Source organism: Pongo abelii, chromosome 1 (assembly GCF_028885655.2).
Source record: "Pongo abelii isolate AG06213 chromosome 1, NHGRI_mPonAbe1-v2.0_pri, whole genome shotgun sequence".
NCBI classification, from domain to species: Eukaryota; Metazoa; Chordata; class Mammalia; order Primates; family Hominidae; genus Pongo; species Pongo abelii.
In genome coordinates this window covers 188654922-188681343 of record NC_071985.2, presented here as the reverse complement: position 1 = coordinate 188681343, position 26422 = coordinate 188654922, and the positions used below count along the sequence as shown (strand labels likewise).

Genomic DNA, 26422 nt, shown 5'->3' with positions numbered 1-26422 from the left:
GTGCCTACATCAGGGCTGGCATGAACCATTTATGAGCAAAACATAATTGAATGGAACCTGTTGTAGCTAGCCTTCCTAGTCTGTGATGCCCCCACTGTGTGATTAGACTGGCTGACAGCTCTGTTTTTACACTCAGACATTGGCCTCACTCTGCTGCTGGGCCTGGTGGCCTCTGCACTGGGATATACATATGTTATGTGTGTGTGTGTGCATATGTGTCTACATTTGTGGGTACATATGCATCTGGGTGTGTGTTGGTACACACAGGTGTCCATATCTACGCATGTGTTTATTGGACTTGTGCACACGAGCAGCTCTCATCTAATCTGTGTGGCTGTTGTGAATCTTTTTTTTTTTTTTTTGAGACAAAGTCTCACTCTTGTTGCCCAGGCTGGAGTACAGTGGCGCAATCTCGGCTCACTCCAACTTCTCCCTCCTGGATTCAAGCGATTCTCCTGCCTCAGCCTCCCGAGTAGCTGGGATTACAGGCGCCTGCCACCACACCCAGCTAATTTTTGTATTTTTAGTAGAGATGGGGTTTCACTATGTTGGCCAGGCTGGTCTCGAACTCCTGACCTCAGGCGATCCACCAGCCTCGGCCTCACAAAGTGCTGGGATTACAGGCATGAGCCACTGCGCCGGACCATAAATCTGTCTTTATGGACATGTGTCTGGGAATATGCCTCTGTGGGCCTGTGCATCTGTATGCGTGTATGAGTCTCCAGGTGTGACTGGTTATATCTGTGCCTGCTGGCAGAATTATAGGAAGTCTATGGATATATGTGTGTGCACCTTTATACCAGGGTTTCTCAACCTCGGCACAGTTGACATTTGGGGTCAGATAATTCTTTGCTGTGAGGGGCTGTCTGGTACACTGTAGGCTGTTTAACATCTTCTACCTACTCCATGCCAGTAGCAACCTCCCCTCCCTCCGCTCAAGTTTTGACAATCAAAAATGTCTCCAGACATTGCTGGATGTCCCCTGAGCAGGCAAACATCCCTTCCCCTTCTCCCCTGTCCCCCATTGAGAGTCACTGCTGCATCTGAATCTGCCTGTGCTTTTGCTGGCATGTCCGGTATGTCTGTGTCTGGCCCTGTGGGTGTCTGAGCTCATCTGTGGATGTTCCTTATGTCTACACTCGTTAAGTCCCTATGTGCCCGATGCATTCTGCCTCGGATGTGTGTCTGTGTGTTCTTGTGCTTTCTGGGTATATCTGCAGGTGTGCTATATGTTATACCTCATATGTGTGTCTGTGCGGGGACCCTATGTTAATGGGCTGTGTCTGCCTCCGTGCATTCATCAGCCAGCACTTCTGTGAGCATGTGTGTGTGTGTGAGTGCACGCGCATGAATGTGCAAGCACAGATGTGGCGAGTGTAGTGGGGACAGCAGGCAGGGAGGGACAGGAACAGGGATATTAATGTTTCTGAAGTGGATCTGATTTGATACGTCTTGTTCCATTGTCAGCATCTGTTTAGCAGGGATTTGTAATACTTTGTGGCTCTGGATCACTCATGCTTAGCGCGGGATGTGGCCTTGCATACCAATTTTGTTATTAAACACAGTCCTCGCCTCCCCCACAGCCCATCCATCACCTCCCACCCCAGCCCCCGCCTGCTCTGAGCCACCCACCATATTTCAGGGCCCAGCTCCCGCCTGCCTGCCGCGCCCGATGCCGGAGGGCCTGGGGCTGACAAATTGAATCAGGGGGAGATCATTCCCGGCCTAACACAGTTTGCAGCATGTTGGAGGGAGAATTGACAAGAGCCATGTCAGCTCCATCACCCCAATCCCACGGGAGCTAAGAGCGGGCTGGGGACAGGGGGTGGAGAGAAGGGGGTCTCCAGGACAGGCAGAATCTTCAGGGCTGATACGAGGAGTCAGGTAAAGCCCCTTTCTTCAGATCCACTGGGAAATCTACCATGCTTAGTGTCTGTGTCTCCCTCCCAGGGGCCAGCACTAGCCCTTGGCCTGTGAGAGAGGCTGAGCTAGGCTGGGCCACTGGGATTGAAAGGACTGGGTGGAGCTTGGCTGAGCTGGGCTGGGCTAGGCTGGCTATGCCTTCTCTGTCTTTGGGGTCTTCTTGCTACTCTACCGTTGCATGCCCTGGGCGGCAGGTAGAATGGTTACCCTGTTCTCTTCTTTCTTGGCAGCAAGAATTCCCTTCTGAAGGATGCCATGGCTCCAGGCACCCCCAAGGTAGGTGGCCAATTACATGTTTTCCTCCTGCCCATACTAACCTAGGCCTACCCAGAACTGGTTCCTCCTGATAAAAAGGAGCTTTTCTAGTATCCTCAACTATCTCCAGCTTTTCTAATATCCTCAACTATCTCCAGGTCTTGAACATCATCCTGAGGCCTAGGGCTGCACCGTGTGTGTGTGTAAGTGTGTGTGGTCTGTGCGTGAGTAAGAGTATGCTCATCTGACTTCCTCCTCTTCCAGCCAGGAGAGGGGTCAGAGCCAAGAATGGCCTAGGAGATGTGGGTGACCCAGACACTAAGGGTGAGAAGACAAAGGAAGAAAGTGAGCTATAGCTGATGAAGAAAAATAAAGAAAGGCAGGTCAAGATAGTGCAGGGCCCTAGAAGCCAGACTATGGGGGCATGGGGGTGTATGAATGTGCAGGTGTGTGCGTGTGTGTGTGTTTGTGTGTACTTTGTCCTGAGGGCAACAAGGAACCAAGGAAGAGGCTGGACTCATTTGGGGAGCTAGTCTGCCTCTCTGAACAAACCCTGTGGGAGAAAGACTTGAAAGCATCAGATGGAGAAGGGGAAAGTGAAGAGCAAATATCTGGCTCAAAGGAGGGGCCAAGAGGCCTTAGCACAATGACATTTGTATCAAGAACTCCTCAAAGATGGCCACAGACACAGTGGGTACTACTTACCCAAAGGTGGTTTTGAGGGGATGGATACATGGGGAGAACCAAACCCTCACTCACTGAGTATCTCCTTCCCCATTCTTCGGTAGAAGGCTGCATCCTTTTTCCCACAATTATTCAGAGCGGGAGGCCACCCCTAGCCCGTTTTATAGGGAGTGAGGAATGACTATGGAAGATTTGGGAATGGGTGGAATCAGTGAAGGAGAGTGTTTGGAGAGATTAGAGCAAAGGCCAAGGTGAGAATCTGAGGGACTCCTGCACTTGGTGTCAAGATAAGGTCCAGGAGGCAGGGAAGGCGACAGAGGAGGAACGCTCAGTGAGTTAAGAGGGGGCACAGGAGAGCGTGGTATCTCAGGATCCTAAGGAAAAAAGTTTCTAAATGTATCAGGTGGTCAGCAGTCAAACAGGGAAAGATGGGAGAAGGGGCCTGTTGTATTTAGAAGTCTGGCAGTGACTGGTGACCTCTAAGAGGGCAGTTTTGGGAAAGGAGCCAGAGTGACAAGTGTCACTTCCATGGGGTAGGCCCAAATACCCTGCAAGCCTTTCAAAGGTATAGGAATGGATCGTGTACCTTTGTTTAGAAAACTGCTCACCTGCAGCAAGCTGGGAGAGGAGGAGCAGAGCACCTAGCCCTGCCTTGGGTGGGTGTAGGTCTTGGCCAAGGAGGCAAAGCCCCAAAGAGAAAGGGAAGGCTGGGGGTGCCAGACAGCTGCAGACTCACAGAGGTAGGGAGCTACACTCACTGAGTGTGGCCCAGCCTGCAGCATTTAATGGTGTGGTTCAGGAAAATCAGAGACAAGCTTCCAAGTCAGCCACCACAGGTGACAGCTGACACCTGAGCATGGCTGGCAGGGCTGGGGACTTGGACATCAGTGAGGCCTGTGTTCTAAGGACAAACCCCTGGCAGACACAGTCTACCTCCGTCCCTAGCTCCCCACATATGCAGACCCACACACACACTCAGGTCAGAATACAGACATAGGAAGTCTTAAACATGTGTCCTGAAACCACAGACACAGGCATACTGACCATCAGACACAGAGACAAGGGACACTTGCTCACCCACTTCCAGATATATGCCCACACCCCCAAAGCTGAACAGTTCAGGGTCTATCCTCTGCCTTGACCTAGGCTTTAGGGAAGCAGGTCATGAGTGGAAGAGGCGAGAGAGAGAAGGTTCAAGCAAGAGACTGAAAGGACAGGGAGAAGGAGGGAGGGAGGAGGAGAGGGCGAGGGGGCCTTAGACAAGATTGATGGCCTCGTTGCCATTAAGAAAAAAATTAGCCGGTGGCGGCTATCATATTAAAGGGTGAAGAAGCCGTGAATTATTTTCTTAAAGATCTTATCGCTTACAATGATAATTTTACCTTCCAAAAGGCCACTTTTAATGAGGCGAAGAGCCAGGCAAAAAGTCATGATTTAATGCCGGGATTTTTTTTTCAAAACACATTTTACTGCTTTTTGGTCCATGTTTAAAAAGCGCCAGTGACCTTTTTTTATTCCGCTTGCCCCAGGTGTAATGCCGAGGCCTCTCAGGGCTTCTAACCTAGAGAGAATGAGAGAGAGAGAGAGAGAGAGAGCGCACAAACAGGAGCTTTTTCATGGGCCGGAGGTCGGGGTGACCCACACTGTTCCCCCTCGTTAGCATCTTCCTTGGGACCAGAGAAGGAGAAGAACATTGCCCGAGAGCACCTCCTATCTGAGCTGAGGGCTGGGTCACCCATGAGGCCTCCCACTGGGCTTGGATGGGTGAAGAAGGAGCTCCACGTTGCAGAGAATCCCATACAGGCCCTTTCCAGCCTCTTCTCTCCTCCAACTCCTGGGGTATGGGCAAGTCAGGGAGCCCTGCCAGACCAGCAGCTGTCCCTTCCCTTTCCAGGGCCCTTGCCTGAGGATGTGCAGCATGGCCACCGCATGCGGGTCACATCCTAAGGCTCAGCCGGAGATGAAGGATAAATGGCTGCTCCATCTTTCCCAAATTGCTTTCTTTGGGCTGTCACTGGCGATTTGGCGTGGTTTTCTAAGCTGGGGAGGACTCCTAGGGAATTGTGTGCTTCCGCCTCAGAGCTGTACAGGCTGGAGAAGGTGGGGGGAGGAAGTATGGATTGCTTTCAGGCCTCCAGGCCCCCAGTTTGCAGCTGACCAGGCCTTGGCAAGAGCTGGCTCTCAGGCAGAATGTGCCATGTGGTATTTAGAATTGTGGTGCTTGCACACAATTTCAAGCAGACAGTTTATTAATCTAAACTGCAGGCGTATGTAGAAGAAGCCATACAAGATTGACATGGGGGGATTAGTTTTGCTGGGGTTTTTGCTGGGGTCATCACCGTAGCACCGGGATAAATGGACCAGCGTACATCCCTAGCTGCATGTGGGAAACTCACATGCTATTTAATTTACTGTCTCCATCGTGGGGCTGCCATCAGCCTGTCCTAAGGGCAGGCGGGGTAGCGGGTATATGACTTTACCCACAACCCTTCATGGGGATCCCAGAGTCTCTGCTCTCCAGGGGAAAACAAAACATATATAGTCTCAGCCTACTGGGAGTGGACTGGGAGTCTCGCTCCACTGGGACACGGATTAGCCTAAGCAGGGTCCCTCAAGGGGTCTCTACCCATCCCTAAAACCAAGCCGTGCTCTCCCACAACCACACTCCCAGGACTTGACCCCATGCCTTTAGAATCTCAAGAGTGGTCTTTCTATCCCTCAGCCTCCTTCTCTTTGCCTGGCTCCCCAAAGCGCCACAGGACTGGGAACTCTAGGGACTGACTGTAGGTCTCATTTGGCCTGAGGCCACATGTCCTTTTTCTTCTTCCAGTCCCTCCTGTTGTCTGCTTCCATCAAGAGGGAAGGAGAGTCTCCAACGGCATCACCCCACTCATCTGCCACCGATGACCTCCACCACTCAGACAGATACCAGGTGAGGAGGGATGGTGAGTGGCCATGAGAAGCAAGCTTATCTGGGGGAGGGCTTCAAGAGACTGCCTGGTGCTAACTCCTCCTCTCCTCCGTAGGCCACAGGAGAGGCCTGAACTGGGTTTGGTTCCCTCTGTGTCCCGTGCCCCTAAGTGAACTCAGGAGGCTTAGGTGTCAGGGAATAGGCCTTAAATAGATGGATTTTAGGGAGAGATGCCAAGGTCACATGGGCTCCATGGGCTCTGAGCACCTCTGAATCATTCTATCCATCAGGAAGTATCCTATGGGGTTTGGTTTCATAAGGGACCCAGATACATAGCCCAGAATCACCTGAAGATTTCAGACTTCAAAAGCATGATACCGGCCAGGTGCGGTGGCTCACGCCTGTAATCTCAGCACTTTGGGAGGCTGAGGCAGGCAGATCATGAGGTCAAGAGATCAAGACCATCCTGGCCAACATGGTGAGACCCCATCTCTGCTGAAAATACAAAAATTAGCTGGGCATGGTAGCGTGTGCCTGTAGTCCCAGCTACTTGGGAGGCTGAGGCAGAAGAATCGCTTGAACCCAGAAGATGGAGGTTGCAGTGAGCCAAGATCGCACCACGGCACTCCAGCCTGGCGATAGAGTGATACTCCATTTCAAAAAAAAAAAAAAAAAGGTCGGGCATGGTGGCTCACGCCTGTAATCCCAGCACTTTGAGAGGCCGAGGCGGGCGGATCACAAGGTCAGCAATTCGAGACCAGCCTGGCCAACATGGTGAAACCTCGTCTCTACTAAAAATACAAAAATTAGCCAGGCATGGTGGCGGGCGCCTGTAATCCCAGCTACTCTGGAGGCTGAGGCAGGAGAATCACTTGAACCCGGGAGGCAGAGGTTGCAGTGAGCTGAGACCGCGCCATTGTACTCCAGCCTGGGTGACAGAGCAAGACTCCATCTCAAAAAAAAAAAAGCATGATACCTTAAGCAAATAACCATTCAATTCCGCCAAACCTTGGTATCAGGCCCAGATAGAGAGATAGGCAGACACTGCCTGTGAGTGTCTTGGGCAACTAGGAAGGGAGTCATCACACAGTCCTACAAGATCATAGCAGAGGGGCCTAAGGGTAGCATCTTAGCTATAAATGGACCTTCTCTGGAGTAGAAAGGACAAAGAACTTCCCCCAAAACTTTTGTCTAAGGAGAGGCAGAGCGCTGTCTTTAAGAACCCCAGAGCCGTTAGATGAAAGAGAACAGTGCCCTATTCCAAGGAACATTTATCCAAATGGCAACAGGGCTTCTCAGGGAGGCCCAGTGTGAGAAGGGAAGAACAGCCCTGATCTGATACGGAAAGACAGGGCTGCAGGGACCTGTAAGCTGGGGTAGAGAACCAGGGGCCCTGCTGGCACACCTGACCCTTTGTGGGAATTAGAGAAAGGTGTTCTCTCTGCACTCCTTCCTTCTAGCTGACACAGCCTGGCCTGGCACAGGGTGCAGAGCTTGGAGAGTAGAGTGCCCAGCACGGCTGGACAGACTCCGCCGAATGCCTTCGCATGGGACTCAAACTGCATAGCCCAAAGTGCAAGCCCTGGGAAGGGATCCCTGCTCTCTCTAAGGGAACCCCAGTTTCAGAAAGGAAGCCCAGTAAGCCCCTGAGAGACACTGCCCCGATCCAGACAACCCTGGTTCAAAGCAGAGAAATGACCAGACCCCAGGGAATTCTGATCTGAGAGGGAACAGAGACAAGGCTTTGTTCCAGAGCATTCTGGTCCGGAGGAATAGACAGCCCCACCTTCAGAGGCCTGTCCTCTGTACTGCACTCACGGCATGCGCCTTGCCATCTGTTCAACTAGGAAAGAGTAACCATCAGGCAACAATGCCTCAACTCCCTGACCCACCTTCCTCCCCACAAATGTCAGTATTTCTTTTATCTCCTAGAGACTATGAGGAAAGCTATGGACTCTCTTGCCTAAAAACATATGCATGTGTTTTTACATACACACAGGCACACACACATGCAGTATTATACATACAACTTCAGGAGGTTAGGAAAGCTCTAGATCCCATCCCAAATACCACTTAGAGATCTCTGAAGCCCAGGTTAAGACCCAAGACCCTGTTCTAGACTCTAAGCACACCTCCTAAAGGGCAAATCAAACTAGGTTGTGTCCTACAAGATAAAGCGGAAGCTCTTTATCATGGCAGCAAGGCCTTCTGTGATATAGATTTAACCTATATTTCCAGCTTCCATTCCAAATACTGTCCATGAATCCTATGGGCTATGCTCACTGAACTAATGCTAAACACTCCCTGGATGAGGCATTCCTTTCTTGCGTCTATGTCTTTTCACATGCTATTTCTTCTAACAGAACTGTTTTACCCCACTACATCAAATTTCTATTTATCCTTCCAAATCCTGCCCAAATATCATCTCCTCTGGGAAGTCTTTTTGGATTAGCTATCTCATGACCCTTGTGTGTCCTGGTTATTGCCCCATCACCCTACATTGTGATCACCTGTTTAGGTTTGTTTCCATTATCTACAAACCATCCCAAAACTTAGTGGCTTAACACAACTCATTATTTATGATGCTGTGGTTGACTGGGCATTTCCTCACTCATGCAGCTCATTCATCCTGGAGGACTGGCTGGGCTGGAAAGTCTAAAATGGCCTCACCGCATGTTTGGGAGATTGGGTGTCTTGGCTGTCTTCCATGTGGCCTCTCATCCTCCAGTATGTTCAATCAACTTTCTTACTTAGCAGTCTCAGGGCAGTGTCACACCAAGAGGGTAAATGCCAAAGCTGCAAGGCCTCATGAGGCCTAGAATCTGGAACTCACACATCACTTCCACCACTTTCTATTAAGCAGAACAAGTCACAAAGCTAGCCCATAATCAAGGGATGAGGAAAGGCAGCTCTTGATACGAGAAGATGCAAATAATTCTGGCCGTATTTAATCTTTCACAATGAATCTGACTCCACTAGACTTGGAGTTTCTCCAAGGCAAGGACCTTGTCTTATCCTTCCTTTATTCAAACATTTATCTAGTACTCACTCATGTTCAGCTTAGTGTCCTTGCCTTCAAGGGGTTAGATTTGCAGATAGACAATTATGGTCCAGTGTTTTGAGTGCTATGACAGGAGTATAAATAAGTTTCTAGGGGCCAGGCACAGTGGCTCATGCCTGTAATCCCAGCACTTTGGAAGGCCAACGCAAGTGGACTGCTTGAGGCCAGGAGTTCAAGATCAGCCTGGGCAACATGGCAAAACCCTGTCTCTACTAAAAATATAAAATAAAAAAATTAATAATAAAGAATACGTTTCTAGGATACTACAGTAGAAGGAGGAGAAAATCAGAGCAAGCTTCACACAGGAGGTAATGACTGAAAATTGACTCAGAGAAGGAACAGAAGTTCACTTGGCAGACAAGGAAGAAAGGTTACTCCAGATATAAAGGCAACACTATGTAGAAAACATAGAGGTGTAACAGAATGATGTATCTGGGGACCTGCTAGCAGTTTGGTTTTGTTAGAAAGTAGAATGCAAGGAAAGTTAGTAGGTGAAGCTGGAAAGCAACCCAGAGACTAGCTGGGTATCACATCCCTTGCTCTTTACACAAGGCCTGGCATGTAGTAGTTGTTCAGCTATGTCAGATTTTTAAAGTCACTGAGCTAGGCCTTGAAAGCAGGGGGTATTGGTTTCTGGGGTTTTGTTTTTGTTTTTTATAGAGACAGGGTCTCACTATATTGCCCAGGCTGGTCTTGAACTCCTGGGCTCAAGCAATCCTCCTGCATTGACCTCCCAAAGTGCTAAGATTAAAAGGCATGAGCCATCGTGCCCAGCCTTGGTTTCTGGTTTGAATTCTCATTTACTTAGCCCCTGTTGACTAACTAACCCTCTTTATCATTACCTCACTTAAACCTCATAGCAACTGTATTCATCATGCCCAATCTATTACCAAGGAAACAGGCCTAGAAAGAGGTGACTCTTCTAAGAACATACGAATTGTAAGTAACAGAATTAGGACTTGAACTTGAGTCTGCTTGAGTCTGTTTGGCCCTAAATCCGAGATTGTTTCCCAACCCATCACTGGGCTCAGGGCTTATCTCATAAAGTCTTTCTCCCCTTCCCACTGGTGTCTCCTTCATGCAAGACGCTGTGCTGGGTAAATGGCTAGAAATGACCTCCCAAGTACAAGGGACAGACATGTAAACAAACAGTCAAAATATACATGATCAAAGAGAAGCAGTGGAACTGCGAAAACTCAGAGGAGGCATCAAACCCAGGCTTGGGGGACAAAACTAAGTCTTGCCAGAGTCCTTCAGGATGAACAACAGTTAACCAAGCAGGGGATACTGGAGGGCATGGAGGCTCTCTGGCCTGGAGTGCAGAGCATGGAGTGCTCAAAGAGCTAGTTAGCTCTGCAAAGCTGAGTGTCAGGAATGTAAAGGGAGAGAACAGGAGTGGGAGAAGAGTCTGGCAAGGCAGACAGGGAAGGCCTATATGTCTTGGTGGAGAAGCACTGAAGGATTTAAAGAAGGAGAGGGTTAATTTTGTCCAATAGAAAGATCACATTGTGTGTCGTGTGGAGGTTGGGTTGCAGAGAGAGAAGCTAGAGACCAAAAGATGAGACGGGAACAGCTGCAAATTTAGAGAGCTCGTAAGATTATGTATGACTGGAGCCCAACGACAACCAAGGTAGGTACAACCATGGAAGAACTCAGGGCTGACTTGCCTATGCCCAGCGCCATGCTGGGCTCTGGGTTCACCCAAATAACTCACACACGGCCCCAACCCTGAAGTGGTCAGTCCACTGATAAAAACTTCACAAGCGATAATAACGGCGCAGAGATGAATGTACTCTTACACAAGGCAAAGCTATTTTTCAGTTAGACCTGGAAGGATGAGTAGGAGATACAGAGGTGGCGATGAGAAAATTAGCGACCTTTCAATGTAAACTTTCAGGATCTAGAGAAGGATTGAGTGTGAGGGATGGAGAAGGTGGGGTCCAGGACGACTCTCAACTTTCCTCTGTGGGCACACCTGAGTAGATAGTGGCTTCCTCTTATGAATAGGGAACCCAAGAGAAAGGCCTCTGTTTGGAGGATACTGAGTTCCATGTTGGCATGTTGGCCGTGTGGGTATACAGTGCCTATGGGAGCTCCAGGGGCCGTGCAGCAGACAGCTGACATGTTGGGAGTCCTCTGATAACAGAACTGGATGGCCTAGGGGTTGGGCGGGGATCGCCCACAGACGATAGGGAATTCGGACGCCTTGTCCCCTGCAAAGCGCCCAACGCGATGCCTCTGCCCTAAGGGCAGCCGCGAGAAAGGCAGGCACAGGAGGCGGGAGCCGGGGCCGGGCGGTGGGGCGGAAGGAGCCTCGCAGCGGGAGGGGGCGTGGAGTAGGGTGGAAGGACTTCTCAGCCGCTAAAGATGGGGTGGGCAGGCTTCACGGGCGGTGGGAGGGACCCCGGGGTGGCTTCTGCCGGTTGCTACCGGAGTACAAACGGCAGCTTCCTGGTCTCGGTCCGGCCGCCCCCGCCACATTGTGAACTTTCACCCCCAGCGCGCGACGGCGGCAGATCACGTGATCAGGGCCAACATGGCCGCCGCCGCCGCTGGGAGCTGAAGTGCCGCCGCCGCCGGGCAGCCGGGGGGAATCCGCCCGCATCGCCGCCCTCGCCGGCCGGGCGGCCGTGGGGCCCAGAGCGCCGGAGGCCAGGGCTGGGGCGGCACCGCGCAGCGGCCACGGGGTCCCGTTAGAGCAGCGCCCGGCGGCTATGCCAAGAGCCCGGAGCGGCCGGAGGAGCAGAGGGGCCGGCGGGAGGGAGGAAGTAGGTTTGTTTACGGGCTGTTTGGGGCGGAGCAGGTTTGGTCGGGGGTCCGGTGCTGGGGCGGGGGCCAGGACTCCAGGCCGCGCCTGACGCTCTCTTTTCTTTTCTTGCATCTGCCCGCGATCTTCTCCTAGACCTTTCTGCGAGTACGAGCCAACCGGCAGACCCGACTGAATGGTGAGTCCTGCCCGGCCCCTCCCTCCGCCCCACCCCCGGCCTCCTCCCTCCCTCACTGCCTGCCGCTCCTGGCTTGCCTGGGTCTCTTCGACTTTGGGGCCCGTTGGCTTCTTCGCAGTCACGGCGCCTGAGTATGTGCAAACCAAAGCTGCCGCTCTCAGTTTCCCCGTCTGTCTAATGGAGGTATGGCTCCCAGCTCTTGCCCAAACCTCTCTAAAGGCCCTGAAGAACCCTGGGGGCGGGGGGGGCAATAAGTGCCGGAGAATGAGGAACGAGCTACACAATTCTACTCGGGAGCTCAGCTTTGAATTTGCAAACTGCTGGGACCTCACTATACAAACCTGCAGGGCGCTGAGAATGTTTTTCTTCCAGTTTTTAATCAGTGCCCAGTAGTGTGAATACAGCCTCTCTGCTGAGACTTGACAATACAGTGAGATCTGGAGTTCCCACGGCAACAGGAACTAACTCATCCCAGGGCTCTTTGAGTTATCAGTCGGCCCACATTTCACAAAGGTGATCAGCGTGGGCTCGACAGCTCTTAGAGGCCTTCTCTGAAAGCAGGCCGTGTATGCACTACCTAGCAGCCCCCCTTTTGGATTCAAACCTCTGGAGCATTCCTGTTTGCTGAATACAATTGAATGATCCTAGCTTTTTGTGCTTACTAGGGTGTGGTATCTGGGGGGTGGCTGTAAGGGGTTTAGGGTCTCTGGGCCAGCTGGTAAGTGAGAGAGGCCATGGAGTTCAAGATCCCCAGCTCTTATCACTTGGTTTCTGCTGCCAGGCTGAGCCCTAGTCTGGAAAAGGGAGAAATTCATGATGGGCTGGCGCCATGTTAAGCACCATTCTCACAACGCCTCTGAGAAGAGTATTACACACCTTTTGTGAATAAGAAAACAGGCTCTGAGAGGTGAAAGTGGTTTGTTTAAAAGTACACAGCTGCGATATAACTGAGCCATGATTCAATTGAAGTTTGTTTCCCACCAAAGCCCGTGTTTCTTCAACCATGACATGCTACCTCCTTGGCAAATGCTTTGATTCTTCCTACTCGTACGTAGCCTCTGGATAGAGAACAGAACTTTCCCTACCACACTTTGGTAAGCTTAATTCAGGATTTAGAAGATGAATGGGAAGGTGAAAACCAAACCTGCCTTCCTTCTCTGAGACTTTCCAGATGAAGTCCAGTCCATCGGGGTGCTTTCCAGGGACGACAAGGGATCATCTGCTGGCCTGCGTGTCCTGAGCAAGGAGCGCATCCAGTATTGTGCCTTTCTTGACCATTCCATGCAATTCATTTCCTTAGTCATTGAACATTGTGGTATCATCAGCACCTTCTTCCCCAGGGAGGCATTCCCTTGGTGTAGGCATGGTAGGGAGGAAGCTTTGTGTTGGCACACTGCTCCACACTACACTTCTAGAACTCTCAGGGTCCTTTGCTCAAAGCCTTTCTGATGTTTCATGTCCATTCTCCATCCCAGTCCTGGCTCTAGAGTGTCAAGGCTACCTAAGTCTGAGATTCCAAGAGTTAGGGCAGCCAAAGTGAACAGTTCTCGATCTGTGTCCACAAAGTCAAGTGAGGCACTAGGACACAGTCATGTTACCTATAGTAAAAACACAGGAGAGTGAAGAGATGGACTGGGCTACAGACCAAGTTTCCTCAAACTCCATGCCCAGTTCTGGCAGGATGGTAGCTTTCCTTTTGGTTTGGGTCTTTCTGGGGTTGCTCTGTTTTGGAGTTGGAGTAGCTCCCTGCCTCAGGCTCACGACAGGCAGGAGCTGGAGCCCTAGCACACTCACTGGGACCAGTCTTTGTTGATGCTGCTCAGTTAGGAGGTCCTGTTGGAACAGGAGGGCATTCTAGGTTGTGAAGTCGGGTCTGGTTTCCTATCTTGCCTTTGCCACTTTTTAGCTACTTGGACACGTACCTTGATCTCTCTAAGCTTCGGGTTTCTTCATCTGTTAAAATGGGACAATGCAATCTAGTTTCAGCAAGTGGTAGTAAATGAGCTATCTTGGGTAAGGTACTTGGCTGTGAGCCTGACACACAGTAGAAGCTTAAATTGTAACATAGCAGCTCTCACCTGTGTTCCCCTCCTAGATTGCATTCATGAGCTTCCCGTCAGGGTCACTGTCCATGAGAAAGTTCTTCCTGGCCCTGCATTGGGGAACCTTTCCCTCCTTTGCTGCCTCTCCCCACTCCCCATCAGTCTGGTCCCAGAGTAGCCATCTCTGATCCTGCTGTGGCATTCTGGAAGGGAATAGAGGGAACAGAGTTTCTTGTTTTGACTCCTTCCTGCTTCAGTGACAGGAGGGCTACAGAGAGGGATTAGTGAGCTAATTAGAAATGATTGCATTGCTCAGCATTAATTAGCAGTGCTGTGGGCCTGCAGTGTGCACTTTGGAACTGAGCCCCCTGTGGGACAACATGGCAGGCAGCCCTCTGCCTCCAGGGCCTGCCAGCCCCTCTGTACTGATTAGAAATGATGGAACAGGTTCGGGTGGGCACAATAAGGGCTACCTTCTCAGGGTTCCCTGAGCCTTCTGACCTGGCTGCCAAAGGTCTGACCCAGACTGTCTTACCTTTATGACTGGGCCTCAGTCTCCTCTTCTGTAAAATGGGATTAGTGGACCTCAGAGAAATTCTTCCTGGTAAGATTCTAGGTGGGATGCTAGGAGCTGTACCTCAGGGCTCTTGGCCCAGGAACAAAAGAGGATTTAGCTGATAAGTGAACAGCAGGCCAAGTCAGGCCACTGGAGGGGTTAGCTTCTAGTCAAGAGATGCTCTTTAGAGCTGTATTTCCTGACACCAAAAGAGTTCATGGTCTTGGCCTTCTGGAGAGATACCCAGCAACATGGAGTGTCTTTGCTCATTGTACTTTTATTAAACACTGCAAATAGAAAGGTACGGGTAGACCTTGCACCAGCTGCAGCCAAAGTGTGGACTTACTCACTGGCTTAGTTAGCACCAGTCTCCTCCCCAGGTGTTCTTGGCAAAGCCCAGTCCCCAAAGGAGCAGGAGGTACTTCAAGATGAGGGCCAGATCAGGCACTGAATAAAAAGGCCAATGGCTGGCAAGAGGTCAGGTTGTGTCAGCTCTACTGGGACCCTGGGGGCTGCAGTGACCGTCTGCTTGTTCTGTGCTTTGTTTTCGGTTTCCCCGTGCAGCTCGGATTGGGAAAATGAAACGGAGGAAGCAAGATGAAGGGCAGGTATGTCCCCTGTGCAACCGCCCCCTGGCAGGATCGGAGCAGGAGATGAGTAGGCATGTGGAGCATTGCCTTTCTAAGGTAGAGGGGCCATCACCACCCACCTTCCTTCCCCGCTCCCTTCCCCCGACACTAGCTGCTGACTGCCCCTGAATCTGTGGGCTCTCGGGGTCTCCATGTGGTCTCAGCAGCTTCTTCCCTTCTGTCCACTGCTCTCTCCCTTTGCTTTCACTCTCACTCATTCCCTCCTTGGGCTCCAGTGGAAAACTAGTGGGAAGAGGCCCAGGTCTTTGACCTCTAAATTGGTTTGCTTCAAAGGAGCCCTAGAGCTGAGGGCCCACTTGGCACACCACAGCTGGGGCTAGAGCTGTGCCTTCGTCGCAGACTGCGGGGAGCAGGTGGGGATGGCCTGGGCCCAGCATGATCCTGCTCTGCTCTTCACAGAGGGAAGGCTCCTGCATGGCTGAGGATGATGCTGTGGACATCGAGCATGAGAACAACAACCGCTTTGAGGAGTATGAGTGGTGTGGACAGAAGCGGATACGGGCCACCACTCTCCTGGAAGGTGGCTTCCGAGGTACAAGCAGCTGACACATAGACAGTGGCACTCTGGTGCCAGGCCTCTGCTGGGTATCCATCTGTTGGGAGCCAAGAGGCCGAGGCTGGTGGCTGGTCATCCATCCGTTCCACCACGTGGGGACTGCTGCTGGTGGGGCTCCTTTGTGACCGTGCTGCCTGCCTGTGATGTGCATATTAAAATGGATGTATTTGGGTGGGGAAATGGAATTGTGAGGCTGCAAGCTAGGAATGACGAGGGGGGGCTCTCAGCTTCGGGTGATGCATTGAAGGTGACAGCCAAGCCGCGTTAGCACCTGCATAAAATATTAAAGGGACGGTTATGCATTTATCACTCCATCCCTCTTAAGGCTGATAAATGAGAATCCAGCAACCTGCTGTACACCTCCAGCACTGGGGGCCCTGAGGGCTTCCAGGCAAACACATTGGATTTTCCTCCTCCTCCTCTTCAGCCCTATGTCAGGGAAATCAGTTACAGAGGAGAGAGTGAGTTATGGCAAAATTTGACCTCCCATGAGCTTCATTGGTGAATCTAATTTTAGCTCTGATCCCATCCCTTCTCCCTGGGCGCCCTCTGCCCTGAAGCAAGAGGGGCCTGGGCCCAGCTGCTCCCTCCTTCCCTTGGGCTCTCCCCAGTTGCTGCAAAGGAGTGTGCAGGGCCCTGCCCATCTTCAGTGCCCTCCCAGCTCCTTGGAGGAGCAAGGCTTGGCACCCCCCACCAGGTCAGACAGCAGAATTGGTTGGGTGCCCAGGGTTAGTGACTTGTTACACTCCCCAGCCTTGGGCAGGGGAAAAGGGGAGCTGTCTGCCTCTTGGCCTCCAGCTCTTCTCTCTTTCTGTGCACGAGCACAGCTGGTACTGCAGCTTGTGGTCATTAAGCGAGCCAATCTGCTTCCCGTCTGCCTCTCTCTCTGGGCAACACCTTTGGGAGTGTTGCTGTGTATGGTCCCTGGGGAATCTCACAGCAGCTGGGAAGAAGTTCTCTGCCTCCGTGAGGCCATGCTACCTGGGCAGATGCTGAGGAGTGGTCTCTGCAGGGCCGTCCAGTGCAGACTGGTTCCACGAAGGGGCTAAGAGCCCAGATGGGACATTATGCCTCTGGGCGTCTCACATTACCCAAGTGTTTAGGGGCAAGCCAAAACATAAATCAGGAAGGTTAGTCAGATCAAACCGTCTCCCTGAACCAGAGCTGGAGAGTGTTTGCCAGTACACTGGAGCCTTAGAGTATCTGAGGCCCTAGAAGAGTGAGCAGCAGGGCTGACAATTGTCTGTCCCATGGGTTGGACACATGGGTGTCCGATAGCAGCCACACAGGGTCAGTTCCAGCGTGCTGCTCTGGTTAGCTATGTTGGCAGCTGCAACTGCTCACATCCTCCATTGCTGTGGCAACTTCTTAGGTTCCTTGGCACAGACCTGGACCTGATGGCTTCTGGGCACCAGACAGGGCTTACGGAGGATAAAGCTGCAAAGCGCCTGCTGATTTGACAAGAGTATTTCCCCTGTGCCGGGATGCACTTGCAGAGCAATGTGAGGGGCTCTTAGGCCCTGGGCGGGTATCCGTTTTCCCTGAGTGTTTACACTGTGAGGTTGTTCCTTTCAAGAATTCCTGAGGGGAGTTCAAAGGGGGCTTTTCTTTGAGCGATTTGGAGAGCGAGAATGAGAGTGAGACTTGAAGAGGGAACAGGGGCCGGAGGTGCCTTTATCTGCAGAGAATTGCTCCAGCTTTCCTGATAGAAGCTGCTGCCGCCTCTTAAACAGCTTAGTGCAGTCAAAAGACAGGCAGACTTGAAAGGCTGTTTTACAGCGAGATCAGCGGGGGCCACGAGGCAGAGAGCGGGGCGCAGTGGAGCGGTGGAGGCTGAGGCTCCTCGGTGGGGGGGCTATCAAAGGGAGGCCCTGGCTGATCCCTACTGCCTCTGCCCCCAAAACCCTGTCTGCAAAAGCTGGCCATCTGTCAGCCTACCCTCCCTGGCCAGGACCGATAGGCCCCAACTCTTGGGGGGTTGGGTGTGGCCCCGCCAGGCGGGCTGGTGTCAGTGCAGCGCATTGATCGCCCGCCGGGCGGGCCGGGCCGCAAGCCGCGCAGCGCGTGCTTAATGTGATTGAAAGGCAGTTAAAATGGCGGTGACCTTTTCAGGAGGAATTAGATTGCCTGCCAAGACCGGTTAGAGGGAGTGATAACGCCAGCTGAAGAAGCTGCCCAGCCGACTTCAGAGAGAAGGAGGCAGAGGCAGGATGAGCAGGCGAGTGGCGAGGCCCATTTAAACGGCGCTGTGCGTGCTGACAGAACAGAGATTGCTGTCGTTGTTAGATATGAAAGAAGTGAAGAATTGCAGATAAGTTCCTGTATCCGATCACCCCCATCCCTCCTCCCAGACTAGGGCCTCTTCGTCATCCTCAGCAAAGCTTCCCACCAGGCCCCTGGAGGTTGATCTGATGGATCAGATCGGTTACCTCAAATGTAATCTGCTGTGGGAAGCAGTGAACGGGCAAGAGTTTCGGTGGAGACACTTGGCTGAGGGCAACAGGCCTTAGAGATGGGGACCTGTGGTTACTGAGGAGGAGCTCCAGATATCTCAGGCCTGTGCTCGGATTGGTATTTTAGGACAAAATAAAGAACCAGACAGAGCAGGTGAGCACTGAAGTAGGTCCCACTGGAAATAGATTTTTGAAAAGACTAAAGGAAATAGGTATTACTTCAAGAAAGTAAGTTGGAAGGAATTTTTGCTGCCTAGGAGGCACTCTGACCTTCCCAATTCTAGAAGAAATACTTAAGCTGTGTGCCTAAGCTGTTGATTGTCCTTTCAGAACCATAGATTTTCTAACCTGCTACTGCTCTTTACATAAAGGACAGCACACAGAGCCTAATGTGCCACCAACATTCCACTAAAAGAGATCCGCAGTTAGGGAGAAAGGATGTTTTTCTTGGGTACCATGCCAAACCTGGGCAGAGCAAGGGGCGTCTAGGCCAGAGAAGCAGACTACAGGGGAACCTAACTATACAGCCCTTAAGACAAGCCTGCTTCCAGCTGTAGTGTAAGGAGGTGTGTGACTAAGGAGCCGTGCCTTTCCTCTCGTGTCCTCCATCCAGCTCCTGGATCCTGGAGAAGAGACCTATAGTGGTGAACCGTGGTGCCTCCTGTGTGTTGCTTGCCAGTGAGAGTTCACCCAACTGCACTGGGGAGCCCAGAGCTCCTCATATCTGGAAGGGACATGCTGGAAAGAGGACATGGGAATGATTGGTTTCAAATAAGGTGGCAATGATGTGGGCACAAGAGTGGTGAGATGGAGAAATTTCCCAGGAAGCTTCACAGGAAATGGAAGGCTGCAGCTGTATCTTTAAGCCCTGGTGGTGAATGCGTTGCTAAAATCCAGCATGAAGCCCTTTTGAACCAAACAGATGGAGTGGGTTGGGAAAAGAAGGGTGTTAAGACAGTCAGCAGTGCAGGGTCTTTGTCCTGCTCAGGTCCTGGCCTGAAGCGTTTCTTATCTTTCATGAGTTCCTTACATTTAAGCTGGTTCCAAGTAGCTGGATGAGAAGTCATGAAGCAAACAGGCAAGAGCAGCTGTGGCACAAATCTTTTCTCTTCTTTTTTTATTTTATTTTATTTGAGAGAGAGTCTCGCTTTGTCACCCAGGCTGGAGGCTAGAGTGCAGTGGCATGATTTCGGCTCACTGCAACCTCCACCTCCTGGGTTCGAGAGATTCTCCTGCCTCAGCCTCCCGAGTAGCTGGGATTACAGGCATGTGCCACTATACCCAGCTAATTTTTGTATTTTTAGTAGAGACGGGGTTTCACCATGTTGGCCAGGCTGGTATTGAACTCCTGACCTCAGGTGATCTGCCCACCTCGGCCTCTCAAAGTGCTGGGGTTACGGGTATGAGCCACCACACCCGGCCTGGCACAAATCTTTTATCTGGCTATTTCTTGATAAAACTTCAGCGCCAGAAGTATGGGGCAAGGGGGTAAGAGGTATTGTAAGCCCCAGGGCATGGGCACATAGGCCCTGCCCTACCTAGCTGCTGCCTCCTTTGGTGTGCTGGTTCTCAAAAGAAGGGAGCCCCAGGTGCTAAAAATGTCCCCCAGTGCAGCTCTGCTTCTGGTCCAGCCAGTGACAGGTGTTGGAACAGCACACTGCTGGAGGCAGTCTTGGAGTGGAGAGGGTTGGGCTGCTGCCTTGTGACTCCCTACCATCTTTAGTTATCTCTGTCGCCTGTTGGGAGGGGTGAGGAGAGGTGGCAAGGAGCAAGGCACCTTCTGTCCCCCGTGGCAACTGACGGGATTTAATCGCCTTTTGGAACACAATTGTTAAGCTAGGACAGAGGGAGTGCAGGCAGAAGGAGCAAGTATCAATGGTTTTAAACGGCGTCTGTCTCTCTGCGTCTCTCCTGACGTAAGGCAGTGAAACGCGTTATCGAGGAGGCCCGGAAAGTGGCTAAGTGCGTTTGACACACGCCAACTCCCTGCCTCCACACTGGATAATTGCATTGTCAACTGTTCAGCGAGGTGGCAGGTGACACTGCAGGCCGATTGATTGTCCCGCATCGCAGCTCCCCAGACTGTCAGCTCCCCAATCGATGGCGTTTACACAAGACACCGTAACTGCATCTGTAACTAATTCCAGTGTAAAACTCGCCGGAAGCTGCTGCCCCTGCCCTCCGTGTTGGAGAGCGCAGGCCTCTGGAGGGCCCCGAGACTTTTCCTTTCTCCCTGGGCTCTGGTTTTGTTGGGAGCAGCAGGTGAGGAAGTCGATGCCTCCTTTTTTGTGGTTTCAGGTTCCAGGACGATACTGCCCCCAGTAAACGGGCATCTCCAGTTTCTCAATCGATCATCTGATCAATTGATTAAATTAACACTGATTTTTTTTTTCTCCCTTCTCAATAACCCAGGAAGAAATGAGTTTATGGGGAGAAGGGTCGTTTTTATAAAATGTAGACCTGTGTTTCATTTCTGCACTTAACTCTCTCCCTCTTTGTTGCTAAGTTTTCACTGTGAGGAGAAGGATTTTTTTTTTGCACTGCCCACCCCGCCAGGAATGGGCAACTCTGGCACCACCCTGCTGGGTATCATTGACCATCAGGCTTAGGTTGCCTATGGGTGGGGGCTCAGGCCTTTATGCCACTATAAAGTGGGGCAGAACTGTAGCAAAAAGCCCTCCCTGGTGACTGAAGGGTACTCTGGGCCATCTTGGAGGTCGTGGGGGCTGAGTTCCTTCCCTAGATAGCAGTAGGAGTGGCAGCTTGCCTGTTATCCCTGGAGCTACATGGAAGAGGAGCCAGAGACGTGGAAAGGAGCTGTCTGTGCCATCTTGCCTCTGAGTACTGGCTTGGGATATTCCAGCAGCTGAGAACATCAAACAACTGTGGAGCCTTCCTCTCCAAGCGGGAGGGGGGGCAAGCTGGCGGGGGCGCTGTCTGCATAAAACGGCTTTATGGCCGTTTCTTTTTATTATGATTCTGCCAGAAGTCAGCAAGTGACATTTCATTAAGAAAATAAAGTTTAATGTGCTGGGAAAGAGGTTGGAGCAGGCTGGGGCAGCACAAGAGTGAAATTGGCAGCAGCAGCCTGTTCCGAACACCTGTGGGGGTAGGGAGAGGTTCCCAACATCTGTCTCAGCTGGAGGATGGGGTCAGGGTCAGAGTGAATGGCTCAGACCAGAGGCAGAGGCCTTTTCTATGGCAAACAAAGTGTGTCGTGCTGTCCATCCTGCCTAACTGGCCAGAGGAACAGAAAGCTGCTGCCCAGCTGGGAGCTGGGATCTGATAAGGAAAGTTGTATCCTGAGAGATTTCTCTAGGCCACCAGCTAACTAGGACCTAATAGAGCAGTGTCGCCAGTGTTTAGCCAGTACTGCTGGGGTGTGCTGTGTGGCACCAGCCATCAGCCTGGCCAGCTCTGCTGGGTGATGCTGAGATCACAACAGTGAGTCAAACTTGGGACCCTTGCAGCTTCCAGTCTCGTGAGGGACAGTGACAATAGGTGGTAATAAATATGATTTTGGAGTTACACAGGATTCTGGGTGGACACCAGGGAAGGGACACCTGTGTGTAAGAACCTGGGAAGCCCCATCTGCCACGCAGAGCACTGTGAGGATAGGGATCAGATCTTGAAGCTCTGTATTCTCAACATGAAGCCAAACAGGATGAGCCCAATAAAGGTTGAAAGAATGGCATTGAGGTGAGAGTTCTTTCCTTTAGCAGGGATTTGGAGAGCAGCTGCTCTGTGTGGGCACTGTGAGTTAATGGTAGGAGGCATGGTTGGGCTGAGTCAGACTTGCCTAAGGAGCAGGCATGTGTATTGTAGACCAGGAGGGAGAAGGTTCTAGGCAGAGAGCAGGAGGTGCGGAGGCATGGGGGCATGAGAAAGCACAGGATTTGGGAGACCACAGTAGCTGTTTAATGGAGTATGAGTCCTGGGCCAGGCATGGTGGGCAGTAAGACCACAGAGAAAAGGACTTCAGGCTACAGGGCTGCTTTCTATATTGAGAAGCTGGGGCTTTCCCTGGCAGCTTTGTGGTACCCTGTTTTCTCTGCTTTGCCATGGAGCCATATTGGGCTCACATGTGGTGCCAGGGTTCTCTGCTTTCCACTTATAAGGCAGGGCTAGGCAGGGCCAGGCCGAGCAGAGGATGTGAGGCCAGCTGCTGAGCTGCGTGTACTTGGGGAAGGGGGGTTGGCAGGGCTTGGGTGCCGCAAGCTGTAAGTGAACCTGATAGCTACATTCTGACTGATGGTGGAGTTTGTCTCCCAAACTGTCAGAGGGTTTATGGAGGTGCCACTCACCCACAAGGCGGGAATTGCTTGTCAGGACACCTGGCCGTGAACAGGAGACAGAGCTGTAACTTGGTGTTTTCTCAGCTTAATGGCCCTGCTGCTGACCTGATCTGCCTGCTGCCTCAAGTGTGTCAGTGCCTCAGGGTAGAGGGCAAATGAGGACTGTCAGGGAGAGGTGGAGCCCAGGCTGTGCCCGGCGTCTTTACTTCCCAGTGCTGCTTACCTTTGGGATTGGTGGTGTCTTTGTGAGACCAGAGACTGGTGGGGTAGAAGGGACAAGGATCAAGACTCAGTGTTTTTCAGGGCTTGAAAAATGGAGAACATTCCAGATGGAGTGAATAGCATGAGCAGAGGTCTTAAGAGCAGGATATACAGGCTATGTTTGTGGTTTGGTTAGCAGCCTGTGTGTGCACATGCATGGGGTTTACAGAGTGAATTAGTAGAGAGCAAGAGTAAAGACATAGATGGACCCAGATCTTCATGGATCTGGCTGAGGAGCCTAGGCTTGGTTGTGCATGCAGTGGGGAGCCATCGATGGTTTTGGAGCAGGAGGAAAGGTGGTCAGAACTCAGTGGTAAGCAGGATGAAGGAATAGATAAGAGGCCTGAGGACCCCCTACAAGACATACCCTAATGAGAGTATAAGGACCTGAGAGGAAAGAATGGACAAGCAGAAATGTCTGAAATCAGCCGATACTGAGCTGCTTGCTCACTTCTTTAAGGATTTCCTTGCTGATCCCAGTAGCCACAGAGTCTCACATTCTTTTGTCCCTGGCAGGGCTGTGCTGGCTAGTGAGGTGTGGTCTGAGACCCACCGGGAGGAAGTGGGGAGCTGGGGGGAACAGCTCTATAGCACTTGACCCTAGGCTATCAGGAAGGGTGGTCCTGGATGTCAGAGAGATCACCTGGCAGGTGAGCAGGCCTGGTGTAGCCCCAGTGGCTTGCCCCTCCCCCGAGCTGAGAGTCCGTCTGTGGCTGTGCCAGATGCACCTCAGGGGTCAGCCGCTTGCCTGGCCCATGGCCTGGCCTCCGCTCAGCCTGGTTGCCTTCATGGACTGCTTTGAGAAGTAGGTGTGCATGCCTGTCCTCCCTCGTCTGTCCCTTCTTTAATCCCTTTATAACTGCACTTGTCCAGGAATCTGGGCTAAGTGAGGTGGAGATGAATAATTAATGTCAGGCGCTTCAGACACCAAATATTTGAACAGCTGCCTGGTGTTTTTGCTGGCAAGGACCTAGCGGCCAAAATCAGGATGTTGGCCGGGGGTCCCACTCTGTGGCTCCGATTGGCCTTAGCCAGCCTGTTCTCTCCTCTGATGGACTTGTCAGGCTGGATAATGGGGCATAGGGGAGGCCCCACTCTTTTCCTGTGAAATTCCTAGACCTGAATTTTTCTGTCCTCTTCCTGTTCTTCCTAGACCTGGAAGATAGGTGAACAGCAGGCCTGGGGCTGAGTGTCCCCCGAGGACGTGACATAATGTATGAATGGGCTAGTTTATGAGCAGAGACCACTTGGAGCAGCATGCAGTGGCAGAGAAAGATGAGGTTTGCAGAGTGAAGGGCCTGAAATGTCAGGGCCAGGGGCACTGAAGTATCTGGCTCTATACATCCCAGGCCCAGGTTTCCCTCTGGGCCTTATCAGGTCCAAAGCCTAACCCCTACCTGGAGGCAACAGGAGGGGCACCCTTGGCCTAGTCTTCTTGTCCCCAGGCCCTCCTCACACCCTGCTTCCCACAGGCTCTGGCTTCATCATGTGCAGCGGCAAAGAGAACCCGGACAGTGATGCTGACTTGGATGTGGATGGGGATGACACTCTGGAGTATGGGAAGCCACAGTATCCTTGGAGCACTATGGGTGCTGGTGGGGCTGATAGGGCAGGCACAGGGAATAAGTAGCTCCTCTAGTATTCACCTGCACCACCACCCCCCGGGCCAGAGTCTCCGCTTTGGCCAGGAGGGACATACTCTCCTGAGGATTCAACCCTCACAGCCTGCTGCACACTAGGATCCGTTGTCCTTGACCACCATGCCAGATACACGGAGGCTGATGTCATCCCCTGCACAGGCGAGGAGCCTGGTGAAGCCAAGGAGAGAGAGGCACTCCGGGGCGCAGTCCTAAAGCAAGTGTGGGCACAGGCTTGGGCGGGTGGAGCAGAGAGACAGGAAGCCCTGAGGTAGGGGTTAACACAGTACTGACCCTCAGGGCTGTCCTGCCCGCCTTCAGGCCTCACTTTGTTCTTCCTCCCTCCTTTCCTCCAGTGGCGGCCCTCCCAGCACGCGCATCACACCTGAGTTCTCTAAATGGGCCAGTGATGGTAAGTCCTGCCCCAGGTTAGGAGTAATGGGGGAGAGGGGGTATCCCTGGATGGTGGTGACTGACTCAAGCCCAACCAACCCCTCACCTGTGCTGCCCAGTCTGGCCGGAGTGTGAGTTGCCCCTCTGTCCCAGCAGAGATGCCATCCACCAGCAATGGTGAAAGCAGCAAGCAGGAGGCCATGCAGAAGACCTGCAAGAACAGTGACATCGAGAAGTAAGTGTTTGGCCAGGAGGGGACCCTGGGACCGCAGTTCAGTGGGAGGAGGGGCCCTTTGCTAGCAAGAAGGCCTGCTGCCAGGGCTTCTGGCCCTCCCAAGTGCAGCTCAGTGCTGCTGCCCTGGTCACACAGCCGGCAGTGGAGCCCAGCTGGTGCTAAGCGTGACTCTGTGAATTGATCACTGGGCCAGGGCCCCGGGAGCCTTGGCGGTGGGAGGAGCAGTCCGCCCGCCTGCCCGCCTGCCCGCCTGCTGCGGTGGCCTCCGCCCGGGGAATGTGATGTATGGCCGCCCAGCCCAGCCGGCACACTTGATTCATCTCCAGTTTCTGTTTCTTAATCGGGAGCTAAATTGGTTTCATTTTTCTTGTCCCGGGTGGCACTCGCAGTGGATTTGAGGCAGGAACATTGGGTCTCATCACTTCTGGTAGGAATTTTTGGCCTGGGTTCTCTGGCAGAGGAAAAGGGATCCATTAGAACTTTGCCCAGGGCTGGGCAACCCCTGGCCTGGATCCCCGGGAACCACAAAGATTTGGTATCAGCTGGGCATCTTCCTGCCTTCCCAGAAGCCCAAGGAAGGCCAGTTCTGGCCTCAGGAGATGGCATTGTCCAGTCTAGGCTGCCTGGTGCTGCTGCCATTGGTCATTGCTTAACTCCAGTACCCACCCCACCTTCTGACTACAGGCTAGGTTGCCTGGGGTTAAAAGGCAGCCTCTTCATTCCAGGGCCAGTGTTCCATCTTTGCCTCCTGCCAGGAGAGTGGATTGCAGGCCGGTGCAGGGCCGGGTCGGTGGCCCAGGGTCACCTCCCATTTGTTTCCCTCCATTTTGTGTTGTCATAAATTCATTCCAGCCCGTTGTGGTTGATCAGTTTATCTCGGCCTGGGCCGCGAGTGCTGCTGGCATGATGTATGGGCCGCGGCGCAGGGCCCGGCTGCCCATGAATCACCGCAGCTGCTCCGTGTCAGCGCCAGAGCGGGCCGTACTGGTTCGGCGCAACCAGCTTGTGGGGGGGGGAATGACGTATGGATGTTTATTTAATAATTCTCTTCTACTCCAGCTGAGCAGGGCGGGCGGGGTTGTAAGGGGCACCCACCCTCGTCTGGAGGGGCTGCTCATAAATCAGAAAGACAAGATCATTAATCAGGGATGGCGCCCGAGGGGGAGGTGGGGGCAGAGCCAGTGGCTTCCATGAAGGTACAACCCACCCAAGGCTGGGGGGAGCCAGGATTTCTGTCCCACCTGTGTGAGCACAGGCACCCGTAGGCAGGGATCTCTATGATGAGGTGGAGACTGGCTCAGTCATGTGCAGAGCTCTCCACTGGGTCTGGATCTGCTGAGACTGGGGCCCGTCAGTCCCCGTGATTTCTCTATTTCTTGCCCTAGATCTGTTTTACCACTTAGGGAAAAGGAATGGTAGGATGCCATGGCTCCTCCAGGAATCTCCCCACCCCATGCCCTGGAGGGACTCAGGAATAGCTCACAGCCAGCCTGGACAAGGGGTTGGAGGCTTGGGTATTTCGCCAGAGCCAAGATTGGAGGGCAGGTGTGTGCTGAGCACATCCA

The 26422-nt window shown here is 52.5% G+C and overlaps 2 protein-coding genes across 14 annotated transcripts in view; one reads left to right on the top strand and one right to left on the bottom strand.

Annotated features, from left to right (window-relative positions):
• Positions 1-26422, top strand: part of RNF220 (ring finger protein 220) — a 248549-nt gene that overhangs the window by 217439 nt on the left and 4688 nt on the right. For 3 of the 11 annotated variants that reach the window (NM_001377028.1, XM_054556020.2, XM_063726152.1), the window contains exons 4-12: positions 2154-2199; positions 5693-5794; positions 11737-11779; positions 14942-14985; positions 15427-15559; positions 24065-24161; positions 24360-24446; positions 24586-24641; positions 24779-24857. In NM_001377028.1, the coding sequence (NP_001363957.1) occupies positions 2154-2199; positions 5693-5794; positions 11737-11779; positions 14942-14985; positions 15427-15559; positions 24065-24161; positions 24360-24446; positions 24586-24641; positions 24779-24857 (687 nt within the window). Of the gene's footprint in view, positions 1-2153; positions 2200-5692; positions 5795-11347; positions 11603-11736; positions 11780-14941; positions 15064-15426; positions 15560-24064; positions 24162-24359; positions 24501-24585; positions 24642-24778; positions 24858-26422 lie in introns of those variants that run through there. The other 8 variants (XM_054555981.2, XM_054555844.1, XM_054555872.1 and 5 more) reach the window with 5 other exon arrangements.
• The window catches only part of TMEM53 (transmembrane protein 53), a 39438-nt gene continuing 27650 nt past the window's right edge, over positions 14635-26422 (bottom strand). For all 3 annotated transcript variants that reach the window (XR_010138408.1, XR_010138410.1, XR_010138411.1), the window contains 2 exons: positions 24729-24833; positions 14635-15854 (listed from right to left, as the gene is read on the bottom strand). The gene's annotated coding sequence lies outside the window, so the exon portion shown is untranslated. The remainder of the gene's footprint in view (positions 15855-24728; positions 24834-26422) is intronic.